This window comes from Rhineura floridana, chromosome 4, assembly GCF_030035675.1.
Source record: "Rhineura floridana isolate rRhiFlo1 chromosome 4, rRhiFlo1.hap2, whole genome shotgun sequence".
Taxonomy (NCBI): domain Eukaryota; kingdom Metazoa; phylum Chordata; class Lepidosauria; order Squamata; family Rhineuridae; genus Rhineura; species Rhineura floridana.
In genome coordinates this window covers 153,045,175-153,058,739 of record NC_084483.1, presented here as the reverse complement: position 1 = coordinate 153,058,739, position 13,565 = coordinate 153,045,175, and the positions used below count along the sequence as shown (strand labels likewise).

The window sequence follows — 13,565 nt, the reverse complement described above, 5'->3', positions numbered from 1 at the left end:
ACAGCAGTTTCTAAAAGGTATTATGATAGCCACTTTTCCCCAACTTGGGAAGACTCCTACACCTTTAACACTGTAGCAGGCAAAACTTCAACAGGGAAGTCTTTCCCCATCACCAAGTTGGGAAAAGCCTCATCTGTTGAATTAGATTGCATAATTAATGTTTTCCTTCAAAATGCACCCTTCATTAGGATTCCAAAATGATATTAAAACCGACCCAATATTCCCAAAAATATAATAAAGCTTCCCTCCCTCCCTCACCGTTTTAGTTTGACTGGGGCTTTTGTTGGGGGGGGGTTCTTGTTTGTTTTTTCCTTCCCCCTCCTTAGTCCCTTTGTTTGGGGCTGCAGCAGCTGCCGTTCCCCCGGTAGGCTCAGCCGTCTCTTGCAGACATTTTTTAGCTGGGAGCTTGCGGCTGCAGCTTCCCCTTGCAGCCTTAACGCCTGTCCCAGCGGCCAGTTTCATTTCTCAGGTGGTGGCAGCAACAGCGGCTTGTATTTTGACAGCTGGGAGCTGCTGTGGCTTCTCTTTACACACAGCTCCTCTTACAGCCTTAAGCTCCAGGTGGCGGCTTGTAGTTTTCAGTGGTTGGAGCTCGCTCCCCTTACGAGCTCCCTATTACAGCCACTTTGGCTCCCCAACCACCTCACGAAAACAGGCTTTCCTCGCTTGCCTGCCCGCTCGCACATCTTAAACATAAACAGATCGCCAAGCATGGGGCCCCCCCAAGCATGGGGTCCCCCAAAGCGTGGGGCTGGGGGCAACTGCCCCGCTTCCCAGTGCCTAGGGGCAGTACTGTAGAATGCAACCCCCTAGCAAGGATCCTGTTACCGAAAGTGTCATTGTTGAGGAATGGGCTTCTGCCCCACACCAGGATTACTGGGGATACAGACTGTTCTCCCTGATAGAGATGTCTCAGCTGATTTGCATAGGGGAAGGCATAAGTTCATGTCAAAAGCAAACACCGTTGAATATTTACTTCTCCAAATCACTGTGATTGGAGTGAGCTCAGGGTGTTTCCCTAGTCAGCTTGGTTTCACTTTATTAAGGAGGGAAAAGGCAGCAGTTGGTTTAAAAATGCAATGGGGTGAGGAGTTAGGTTGTTTTTAAATGCAGCATTGTTTAAGTACTCGAGTCCACAGAGTGATTGGGGGCTTTAGGGAGTTCCTGATCTGAGTCAAGACACCCTGTTAATGGTGCAATCGGACTGGCATGTGAAAACCTCACTCAAATCACCCTTATTCACCTTGTAGTTCCGGAATTATACAAAGTTAATGCATACTCTTACTGTTCATGATTTTGATGAGGTAGTGGTTAGCATACTATCAAATATATGAATGAAGCAAATATTTTGGACATATTTTAGAATGTAAGTTCAGAAGATAGATTACACTGGCAGTTTTCAAATATTCCAAGGCATTCCAGAAAAAAAGGAGAACAGCTATTTATCCTAGATGATGAAGAAAGGACAAGAAGCAATAGTATTTGAACTACAGGGCAGTTGAGCAATGGGAATACTCTGCCTCGAGACTAAGTTGAGTCTCCTTTCTTGGAATACTGGGCACAAATCTGTCAAGAATATTCTACATATAAAATCAGTTGCTTTAGGAGAGGGAATTTCAGGATATTTATTGATTCATAACATTTTTATCCCATATTTCTTCTCTGGAACTCAAGTTGATGTACATAGAGTTCCTAGGTGGTCTCACAGCCATGCACTGACCAGATTCAAAGTTGTCTAGTTTCAGCAGTGTTACAGCATCATGTCTTCAAATCATGCTCTGTACCCTGTAGGTTTTGAGCACAGGGCTGAGGAAAGATTTCCATTAGAGAAATTGGGAGGTTTGTTTTAATGTTTGATTGCTGCATGGGGAATGTTTTTTTGGGGGGGTTCCTTCATGGGAAAGGAAGAGTTAACTTACCTCCCTGTATGCTGTTACTCCCCTCCCCCCCCCAAATAATCATTCCCTGTGCAGCAATTAGACTTTTAAAAAGGTCCCATTGGCTCAATTTTTCATGCTTAATTGCTGCATAGGTTGGGGGGAGGAATTTTCTTGGATACATGTAAGTGAGAGTCTGGATATATGTGTATATATGTGCATGAGTGTGTGTTATCTGTGAGAATGGATGTGTTTTGTGTTTTTTTATAATTATCTTTTATTTTATTTTTCAGGATATACAGAAAAATGAACAGTTAATCAACAAACATGGAATACATTGTATATACAAATGATGTTGACAATCCAATCTTGTATCCAAACCTTAATAAAAACAAAATGGCGTTTTATAATTACTTTCCACCCAGTTTTGAATGGATGTGTGTGTTGATGCATAGATGTACCTGTGTGTGTGTGTGAATGAAAACTTTTGCATTGATCCCACCACTCTTTAAAAACAATTGGCTCTGCCCACCATTGGTATGCAGCCCCCCCCCAAAGGTTAGCTGTGAGGAAATGGAGCCTCAAGCTGAAAAAATATTCCCCACCCCTGCTGTGGATGATCCATTGTTTCTTTTATAGCTCTGTGAATGTATGCCAGTAACTGGCAGAATCACATTTTGTGTAGGTCCATGAAAAGTGGGTTTGGTCTAAATCTGAACAGACTCAGGCAAATTGCTGACTCTAGTAAGACTGAATAAGCATTCAAATACCTAACTATGTTTACTGAGGTGGTGTAGTGGTTAAGGTGTTGGACTACGACCTGGGAGACCAGGGTTCAAATCCCCACATAGCCATGAAGCTCACTGGGTGATCTTGGGCCAGTCACTGCCTCTCAGCCTTATGAAAACTCTATTCATAGGGTCGCTATATGTTGGAATTGACTTGAAGGCAGTACATTTACATTTTTAGCCCTCTTGAGATCATAATAACTCCATTAAAATAGTTTTGATATATACTATCACTTTGGTTCACACCATATTTTATCTGCTCACAGGCACAAATAAGCCCAATATAAGAGGAAACTGAGCAGCACTGAAGCATGTGTGAGCCAGTTCTAAAATTCTTTAACTAAAGAGCCGTCCGGATCATCTCAAAGGCTTGTTGCCAGTAGCAGTTCATTCCATCTCTCTGTTCCTATTTCCTTCCAAATCCAGGGAGAAACCAAAGTCCTGAAGCTGAAAAATCTGCGACCCCAAGACTATGCCAGTTACACGTGTCAGGTGTCCGTTAGAAATGTTTGTGGCATTCCTGACAAGTCAATCACCTTCGAACTTACCAACACAACAGGTAAGTGTGAGACCTCCAACAGGTACTGTCATAAGGAAATGTGTCTCAGCTTACGAGTCCCTCCCATATAGATCAGCAAGAAAGGCCCTGGCAATGGTTCCTTCCCCATTGGGAGATAAAGCTTGCAGGGGTGAAGGGAGGGATCTTTGAGCAGGATCTTGTACTTTTTCCATGAGTTCTGCTTAGAATTAATGTGTTGGAAGATCCCTAACTTTGGATTTCCACATGTTTGCACTCATAACGCTACTTTAAAAATGTGTTTATGAGACAAAATGTTGCATCAGAAGAGGCTGTGGAAGACTATGGGCCAGATCAAATAACACCTATCTCTAAATTAGTCCCATACATATGGTGGTGAGTGAAAAAATACCTTCCTCCCTGCTCAAACTGTTAGCCTGCCCCACCTCTTTCCTGGGCTAGGGATTGGCGAATCAATCTATTTCCTGTCCATATCATTTTCACGTTTTCACATACAAATCTGTTCAATTCTGTTTCCACATTTGCATTCCCAAGCAAGGCATTAAGCAGGGATGCCTGACTAGAGGATGGGGGGTAGGCAGCGCAACCCCAAAGACACAAATCCTTTTGATATGAAAGAGGGATAAAGGGTGCTTGTTTGACCTGAACATTGCTATTATTCTTATTAAGTATGACAAATAAAATCAATATAGCAAATGCTCTTTAAAACATACTGCTTCGGGCCCAACATGATTGCACTCAAGAATGGACTTTGGACCATACTGAATTTCCTTCCTCCCCCCATGAATCCTGTCATAGTGCCTGTGATCTGTGGGTAGGGATTGGGGAGAAGTTTTCAAAATAATACACAAACCTGAACACAGCCATCCTCCCAAATTTGCACTTCTCTGAATTTTGCAATGCAATTCTTCAGCCAAGAAATGTGTATAAAATTGCATATAGTTGGATAAAGTGTGCATATAATTGCATATGAAAATAATATTGAAAAATGCATTATATTAGGGAAACTTGCTTTGCAAAAATGTATATTAGGGGAAATTGCATACAAATGTGTATATTAAGATAAATTTGCACTAAACTGCTGATGAATTTTCATGAGGACTTTTTTTAAAAAAATGCAAACTAATGTGAAAATGTGGAGAAGTGAACTTAAGATTGAAGAAATAAGAAACTGAAACAGAATTGACATATTCACCCATCTCTATCTCTGCTCTGCCAGTGAACTGTGGCCATTGGTTGGCATAAGCCTTTAGGAGTAATACTAGATAACAAATTGTGCATGAGTTAACAAGATGATGCCTTTGTTGGTGAGGTGAAAAGGTTAATTCCAATGTATTTTAAAAAGGCATCTGATAACAAGACTCATAACACTCTACACAGCAATGGTTACACCTCATGCACCACATTCCCTCTTGATTCATCTTGCCAAGAAGATCATTAACAAATTGTAAAAGATTCATGGGAGAGCTACAAGGATGGGGAGGGAAAGTAGAATAAGTGATTTAGAAGAGAAGCCATGAAAACCATGAAGCCATGAAAGCTAGTGTCAAGTAATGGCTAAAAGACTGAACTTTATTTATCTATCTATTTATTTATTAGCTTTATATCCCTCTCTTTCTCCAGTAGGAGCCCAGGGCGGCTTGAACTTGAAGGTTCCTAGGCAGCTCTGATAGCTGGCCATTAGAACGATCCTCCTAGCTGTAAAAGCAGTTCAGCTGGGGAAAAACTTTCAAGGGAGTTTCTTCCTTGAAGGGGTCAAACTAAGCCTGGACAGATGTTGTAACTGCAGGATATGCTGCTTTAAGGGAGAAGACTGGATGATTGGCAACTTTTCATACTACACATTTATCCTTTTCATACTACACATTTATCTGAACTACTGCCCTTTTGTTCTGTACTTACGCTCACTAAACCATTAGAATCACAGCGTCACTCCCATAACCTTGGATTCAGAAGGAGGAAAAATCACCTGCCTGAGAATAAAAAAAAAAGATTAAGGGGTAACTAGAAATGACAATAATGCTGGGAAAAACAGAAGGGAGTAGAAAAAGAGGAAAACCAAACAAGCGATGGATTGATTCCGTAAAGGAAGCCACAGACCTGAACTTATAAGATCTGAACAGGGTGGTTTATAACAGATGCTGTTGGAGGTTGCTGATTCATAGGGTCGCCATAAGTCGTAATTGACTTTGAAGGCATATAACAACAGCAAAGGGGTAACTGACCTCTGAAATGGGTTTGCATATGCACCCTGTTCTCCCCACCCCTGTATTCTCTTATTAACGGCTATACATATATGAGGTGTAAAAGATCAACTACTGTTGTCAGTCCAGGATGCTTCGTTTGGGGTGACATACCTAAGGGGGAGTTAAAGGTGCCCTTTTCTCCCTTGATTTCAGAGGAGATAAGCAACAGAGCCAGTGAGTTCTCTTGCAGTCACACTGCAGCAAATTGGACTTCAAAGGGAATTGAAAGCTACTCTTTGTTTGCATTGCCCCCCCCTCCAGTTTCCATGGCAGACTTTGCCAGCAAGTTTTCTGAGCCGAGAACAAAAGGAATCGCCACAGGTTACAAATAAATGAGATTCATCTCCTGCATAACAATGGCTGCATATTGTTAGCCTCCATCCGCTAGCTAGGTAAGGATGTGAATGGAGGTGGACCCCAAAGCTGAGCTTAGATTTTGTGCTGTCTAGCCAGAGCTCAGTTGCCTGGAGAGGTGCTGCTGGCACTTTTACTAGGTGCAGGTGGCAGTTTTACAGTCTCCTTTCCTCCCAGTTATACATATAAACAAGCTGCCCCAAGGCAATGCTGGTCCCATCAGGTCACATTTTCTGACTTTACTGAGAAAAATAAAATAAAATGTTGTTGCTCAGCAGGATTTTTAGCTATTAAGGCTGGGAAGCTGACATAAAATAAAAAGTATAATTTTGAATTGTTGTCTAAACCAGAGCTTCAGATACTTTTTTTTTTTCATAGCAGGGCCCATTATGTCAAGACCAACTACTATTTCGAGCCTATTCAAGGGCAAAAACTTATGGCTTTCACATTGAAGCCATAGGATAAGCTACATCTTGTTCCTGGTCTTCAGAAATGGAGGCCATCTCTAGCCCAAAGGTGGGAAAGAATTATATTGAAGATGAGGAAAACCAGGGAACTCTAAATTTGTAAAAAGCAGTAGTCCACACTTTTGATGATTCAAAATGCTGGAAGCCAATCAGAAGACAGTTTGAGATGCCATACGTTGATCATGCATTCTTGATGGACAGAGCAAACAAATTGTATCCCTATACTTTTGAAAGTTGATCCATGTTCAGTTTGTTACCTGCTATGGTACCTAAATCTTCATCAGAAATGCTACTGCTACCTGAGATACTGTGTATTCAACCCTTCGGGCCCTATTAAGTTGCAGAAAGGAATAGGAGTGTGCAACATCAGCCCCTGAAATTGGAAGACAGTATGAAACCCCTGGATTGGCCGGGCCTGGTAATATTAGGAGCCTGGAGAATAGAGTCTTGTGGCACCTTAAAAATGAATGGATTTATTATGGCATTAACTTTTGTGGACCACAGTCCACTTCATCAAATACATGAAATGTAAACCTATACACATGTGGTGGTGGTGGTGGTGGGAGAATGTAGAGGAGTGTGGTCAGAATAAAATAACACACAAAATGAACAGACAGTGGCAATTACCTAAAAACAAAACAGTTAGTGACCAAATCAGCACCTACTGTGCTTTGGACTTCTACATTCTCCTGTTTCTACCTTCTCCGCATGCACTCCAGTCCAAGATTGGGTGCAGCTAGGAGAGAGCCAGAATCCCCCTCCCAGATTTCACTTCCCTGTTTCTGAGCAGATTTGCCCATGGCAAATCTGCAGAGAGGGTGAAATTTGCATGTACTCATTGCCAAAGCTCCCCTTGGTGACTGCTGGCAGCACATAAGAAGCGCCTGCTGGATCAGGCCAGTGGTCCATCTAGTCCAGCATCCTGTTCTCACAGTGGCCAACCAGTTGCGCTTGGGAAATCCACAAGTAAGACCTGAGTGCAAAGAGCGCAGTCTCCTCCTTCGGCTTCCAGCAACTGGTATTCAGAAGTATACTGCCTTCGTATGTGTAGAGCATAGCCATCATGGCTAGTAGTCACTGAGACCCTTTTCCTCCATGAATTTGTCTAACCCTCTTTTGAATCCATCCAAGTTGGTGGCCATCACTGCCTCTTGTGGGAGTGAATTTGAGAGTTTATGAGCTGTGTGAAGAAGTATTTTCTCTTAACTATCCTGAATCTTCCAACATTCAGCATTGTTGGATGTCCTCAAATTCTAGTGTCATAAGAGAGGGATAAAAGCTTTTCTCTATCCACTTTCTCCACCCCATGCATCATTTTATATGCTTCTATCATGTCATCTCTGACTGGCTTTTTCTCTCAACTAAAAAGCTCCAAATGCTGCAACCGTTTCTCGTAGGGGAGTCATTCTATCATTCCCCTCCCTCCTTAAAACTGGCTGCCAGGAGAGGTGCTCCAGTGGCGGTGAGTGCATGTACATTTCACCTTAAATTTGAAAGGGCTTTTAGTGTCCCCTCCCCACTGGAGCCCAAAATTTGAGTGGTTCTCAACTGAAAATGTTTGCCTTAACACTAAGTACATCCAGTCTTAATATGATGCTCTAAACAATTGGAAAGAAACTGGGAGGCATTTCACTTGAGTGAGCCTGTATATTTGGCCAGTAAATGGAGAACAATGGTTTCTGAAGCATCCAAGTATTGGATGTGCAAAAACCCTACATCTTTGGTTTGAAATAGGTATGCTGCTGCCCTTTTATAGAGAGAACAACCCTCCCACTTCTTGTTTGCCTGAGCTGTAACTCAGAAATTCTAGGCAATCACAGCACAGCTCATTAACACAGGGTCCAAGGAGAGGAGATGGCAGAAATAATGATGTGGTTAAATCAAGCTTTATGAATATGTAACAACACCTTATTTTGCATTATTACGATTGTTACTTAAAACATGCTCCCAACCTTTGTGCCTCTGACTGGTGCTTTCTGAGCTCTGTTTGGAGCAGAGCTTGGAAAAGTTACTTTTTTGAACTACAACTCCCATCAGCCCCAGCCAGTATGGCCACTGGATTGGGCTGATGGGAGTTGTAGTTAAAAAAAGTAACTTTTCCAAGCTCTGTGGGAGTCTCCGATGGCACTGACAAGAGGCTTTAAAGGGCCTTTGAGAGATTAGACAGAAAAACAGAGAGAAAAGCTTTTTAGATCTGCCTGGGGATGGGGGGGGGAAGAGAAATTAGAAGGGTCGAGGTTAAGCATTCTAAAGCAAGGAACTGCCCATTCATTATATGACTCCTTACATAAAGGGGAAGGCTCAAGGATTTGTGAATGAGGTTAGAGTTGAATATTTGATATGTACACAGGGCAAGGAAATGAGTTAGTACCAATTGCTGGGGGGAGGGGGAGGAGAATAACAAGCAATCTTTCATTGCTGGGGTCTGGGCTTGTGGGAATTAAATCTACAAGGAAAAAGCTTTTAATATTAGGAGCCTGCTTTGAGAAATAAAATGAGATGTAGGATTTGGGAAAAGACCATTTTTACCACAAATTGTGATTGGAAGCTTCTAATGTCCTCCCATTTCAGAAGGCGAAGGGGAAGGCTGCTCATGCTCGTTATACCAAACCACAGTTTAGCATGTGTCCGTATCAGGGTTGCCAGGTCCATGGCCTGAGACTGATCCTGTATCTTTAGGAGAAGAGAAGATCAGCCAAGTGCAGGTGTTCTTGCAACCCTGTAATGGGAAAAACCACAAGGTGGAATTCTCCCTCCCCCCTCCACAACTTTTAAAGATACAGAAGACCTCTTGGAGGCCGGGCCTGGCAACCAAGAGGTCTTCTGTATCTTTCAAAGTTGTGCAGGGGGAAGGGAGAATTCCACCTTGTGGTTTTTCCCATTACAGGGTTGCAAGAACACCTGCACTTGGCTGACTTTCTCTTCTCCTAAAGATACAGGATCAGTCTCAGGCCAAGAACCTGGCAACCCTAGTCCGTATGCAGTCTTTGTCTTTCCAGGAGACTAGAACTATTACTTTACTTGACAAACCCTTTCTACTGTCTCTGTCGAACATCTCAGGGAAAGTAGCATTATTCATGGATATTTCAATGGAAATTTAATGCTGACCCGCTGCTGGATTGATGTAAACCCTAAAGTGGAACTCCATATTAAGGAGTAGAGTTGGGTGAGCTTTCTGGGGCTTCCCTCAGATAGACATAAGTATTATCTGGGGGTTTCCCTCCCCCCCCCCGAAAATCTGGATTATTTTTCCCATCCAATCCAAGGGACTAGAAAAAATTCTCTGATCTTGTCCCAGAGGTACTCCCTGCCATCCTATTGCCCCAGAAACATGTACCCTCTTTTAATAGTTGTGAGTAGAGGCACATGGTGCAAGGAGAGGGTTGTCCCCCCCTCTACTTCAGTATGGTGATTAGCAGCAGGGTAGTTCTCTCAAAAGCTGCTGTAATTTCTGTATCTCCCATGGTACACCAGACCCATCGTCCTGCAGGTACAAGAGTGAGGTCTTTCGTGTTCTGGAAACTGATTGAGAAAACATAAATGAATCTTTTTGAGTGAAGCGTATATTCAGCTTTAGCCCAGAAACGTTTGGATTGTGCTTTCCTTAGACTTACATTTCTGATGCCTGTCATCCATAGCCCAGCTTTTCCCTAAAAATTCAAGAACAAAACCAAGTGTCCTCCTTTTGTACTTAAAACAGACTACACTTATGCATGCTCCTGGAAGTTAACCTTTATCTTTCTCTCTCTCTCTCTCTCTCTCTGTCCTCCCCAGCTCCCCCAGCTCTAAAGTTGTCTGTCAATGAGACCTTGGTGGTGAACCCAGGAGATAATGTCACCATTCAGTGTTTGTTGACTGGTGGGGACCCTTTGCCCCAGGTGGTCTGGTCCCACACACCTGGGCCTATGCCCCACAACAGCCTTATCCAAGGGGGAAATCTTACCATCTGGAGCATCCGTGCAGAAGATTCAGGGTACTACAATTGCACAGCCATCAACAATGTGGGGAATCCAGCCAAGAAGACAGTGAACCTCTTGGTGCGATGTACGTGTTTCTATGAACCTAGTTGGGGATTGAGTTTGGATCGCCAGTGCACTTTGTTGTTCCTTTTAACATTTTGAATGAATGTGATATTAGTACTGTGGGAAAGAGAAGATGCTGTCTGTTCTTTCTTTGTATAGTGGTGTTTACTTACCTCAAAAGTGACCCTCAGTCCTCTTTCTGTTCCTGTTCCCACCATACAGAAATATTCTTTTAGACTGTATACCTGGCATGTAACTTTCTCAATGTTCCTAAAGCTGATCTTGCATTTCTTTTCTCCCTCTTGCTATTCTTCTAATCTTCCTGCAGTCTTCCTGGTCAAAGCTGCTGCTCTTCTTACCATATTCCATTTTACAAAGGACCAGTCTATACAATATGTGAAATATGTGTATGCATTTAATGTGTATTGTTGGTACTTTGAAAATAACAGCTACAAGGACCCTCATCAGGATTGGGACTATAATGTGCAGAGAGGGGATTAAACCGTTTTGCCTATGCTGTTTGCCCTGGAAGGAAATCTGCCATTAAATAAGACATATCATCTGAGTTGTCCCTTAGAGCAGGGGTGGGGAATCTTCAGTCAACCAGTCGATTAGGTCTAGCACAAGTTCCAATTTGGCCCATGAGGCTGTTTTCCCCAAATTATGGCCACCTTCCCCACACCTGATGTCATGCATGACTTCAGGTGCGGTCCAGATAAAAACCTTGCTGGAAAAGAACAATCAGCAGCTTAAAATCAGCTCCTGATTATTCCTTTGCAAGTGGGGCTCACACTGGAATCAGCTGCACTAAGGAGTTTCCCATCAGGAAACAGCTGATCTGTGCTGTCAGCAAGCCCCGTTTTATGCTTTTGCAGGTGTGGTTTGGATCTAAACTCCACTTGCAAACAGACCTCAAAGGGGTTCAGCTGTTGGACAGTTACAATGAGCCCCTTTGAACAGATGGCCAAATTATGAATCTAGTCCATTGGCCGGATCCAGTTCTCCATTGCTGCTTTAGAGGGTACAAATGATTTTATTCACCAACTTGGCATATATCTCTTCCAGCCATGAAGAACATTACATTCCAGATCACTCCTGATGTGATCAAAGAGAGTGAGACCATCCAGCTAGGCCAGGACCTGAAGCTCTCATGCCATGTGGATGCTGTCCCCCAAGAGAAAGTGTTCTACTTCTGGTACAAGAATGGGAAGCAGGCCAAGCTCTCAGATCGGCTAGTTGTCATCAGGAATGATCCAGAACTTCCCCCAGTCACTAGCAGCCTGGAGATAATTGATCTCCGCTTCACTGACTATGGCACATACCTTTGTATAGCTTCCTTTCAAGGAGCACCCATTCCTGATCTCAGTGTTGAGGTGAACATTTCTTCAGAAACAGGTAAGCCTTCTGCATAAGCCAGCTATCAAGGAGGCTGATTGATGGCAGAGTGAACATTTAGTCACCTCTCCCGACACAAACCCACCTGTACACTATGCTCAACATCCAAGGCCCTCCTCCGGGTGCCTACTCCGAGGGAAGCTTGGAGGATGGCAACAAGGGAGAGGGCCTTCTCAGTGGTGGCCCCCAAATTATGGAATGATCTCTGTGATGAAGTGCGCCTGGCACCAACACTGTTATCTTTTCGGTGCCAGGTCAACACTTTCCTCTTCTCCCAGGCATTTTAGCATATGTTTTTAAATTGCTTTTTAAAAAATGTGTTTTTAAATCTGTATATTTGTTTTTAATGTTTTTAATTGTTGTAAACCGCCCAGAGAGCTTCAGCTATGGGGCAGTATATAAATGTAATAAATAAACAAGTTAAAGAACTTCATATCCTCAGCAAAATCTTCACAGGGAATTTCAGAACTGCAGTCTAAGAATAGGACTGCAAACTTTAATTAATCAAATTAGTACATTAGCTTTAATCACATGATACACACACAAGCAAACAATTAATTGGAGGAGCTAGGATTGATGAGTTCACCACTGGGGAGTTTCTTTCTGCCCATTCCAGATTTGATGAAAAGCATCCTTAAAGAAGACTTTCCATCCAGTCTATATCCAAAATTACCAGATGGTTTTAGTCAGTGCTTTTTGGGGTAAAAAAAATTAGGTGCCTGTACTCATATGTTGATAAAAGTGCCATGGGTGCTAGCACAAAATGATTGCCACAGGCAGCCAAAAACAAAAACTGGTACTGTGCCAGTGAGTTCTGTCACACAAAAAAGCACCAGTTCTATATTTCTGAGTGAAACTACTGTGGAATAAGCATGTGGACCATTCCTGTGGATGGTCATCTTAGTAAGTTGTAGCCTCACTGGTGGGATTGCCCTACTTCAGGTTAAAGGTGAGGGACCAAATGATTGAATGCTTCCTTGTATTTCTTTTTTTAAAAACTGCATATAGAACAATAATGTGTCAGCGAAAAGCAGGGGTGTAGTCATCCAGGGTCTCAGGGTTCTTAGAACCCTTATTTCTTTTGGAGCAGGGTCCCAGCAGGCTTGGTGTGTCTCCAGCATCCTACAAGCCACTCAGCATGAAAGGGGAGTGTGTTAGCCACTGAGAAAAGTCTTCTAACATGCTTCCTTGTCATTTCCTGCTGATTGGAGCAAGAATAAAAGAAGGTGAGTCAGCCACTGAGAAGACTCTTCTCAGCAGCTGACACTTTCCCCTTTCATGCTTATTCACTCCTAGGGGTGTGTGTTGTTGTGGGAGAAGGCATTAACAGTAGTGCCGCTATACTACTGGGGAAAAGGATTTTAGACTAGATTAGACTAGACTAGCCATTGGTTTTGAGAGACAGAGGGGTGGGGAATAGAACTTGCTGATGTTCTTTCCTGGGGTTAAAACATTCAGTGCTCTAGCTGACACATCATTTGGGCAGCTGGAGAACAGGGCATTTGGAAGCACCTTTACCACAAATGTCATCATCTGCACTTCATAGAGATTAGAGAAATTATAGTTGCATGCTCAAGAGAAGTTTTCCAAATCGAGGGCCCTTGGCAGCCCTTTCTTTCTCGTTGCCACAGGGAAATTAAGCGGTGGCTTTAAATTCTCTTTTATGTGCTTTTACGAAATGTTTAGTGATTGCATTGAACAGTAGCTCTTTCCCCCTCATGGCCAGTGGGCCACAATGACAAACTAGGAAGAGAGAAGCAGTTCTGCATTCCTTGTTCCTCTTGTCTCATCCCACAAGTGAGACCACAATGTACCAAGATGGCCAACCACAGTAGGGGGCCCTGGAGAGATGGCTTTAATTAAAAACTCCACGAATGC

The 13,565-nt window shown here is 42.9% G+C and overlaps 1 protein-coding gene across 4 annotated transcripts in view; it reads left to right on the top strand.

The window, feature by feature from the left end:
- Positions 1-13,565, top strand: part of MDGA1 (MAM domain containing glycosylphosphatidylinositol anchor 1) — a 399,800-nt gene that overhangs the window by 175,905 nt on the left and 210,330 nt on the right. For all 4 annotated transcript variants that reach the window (XM_061624888.1, XM_061624886.1, XM_061624885.1 and 1 more), the window contains exons 5-7: positions 3,092-3,224; positions 10,045-10,314; positions 11,358-11,687. In XM_061624888.1, the coding sequence (XP_061480872.1) occupies positions 3,092-3,224; positions 10,045-10,314; positions 11,358-11,687 (733 nt within the window). The remainder of the gene's footprint in view (positions 1-3,091; positions 3,225-10,044; positions 10,315-11,357; positions 11,688-13,565) is intronic.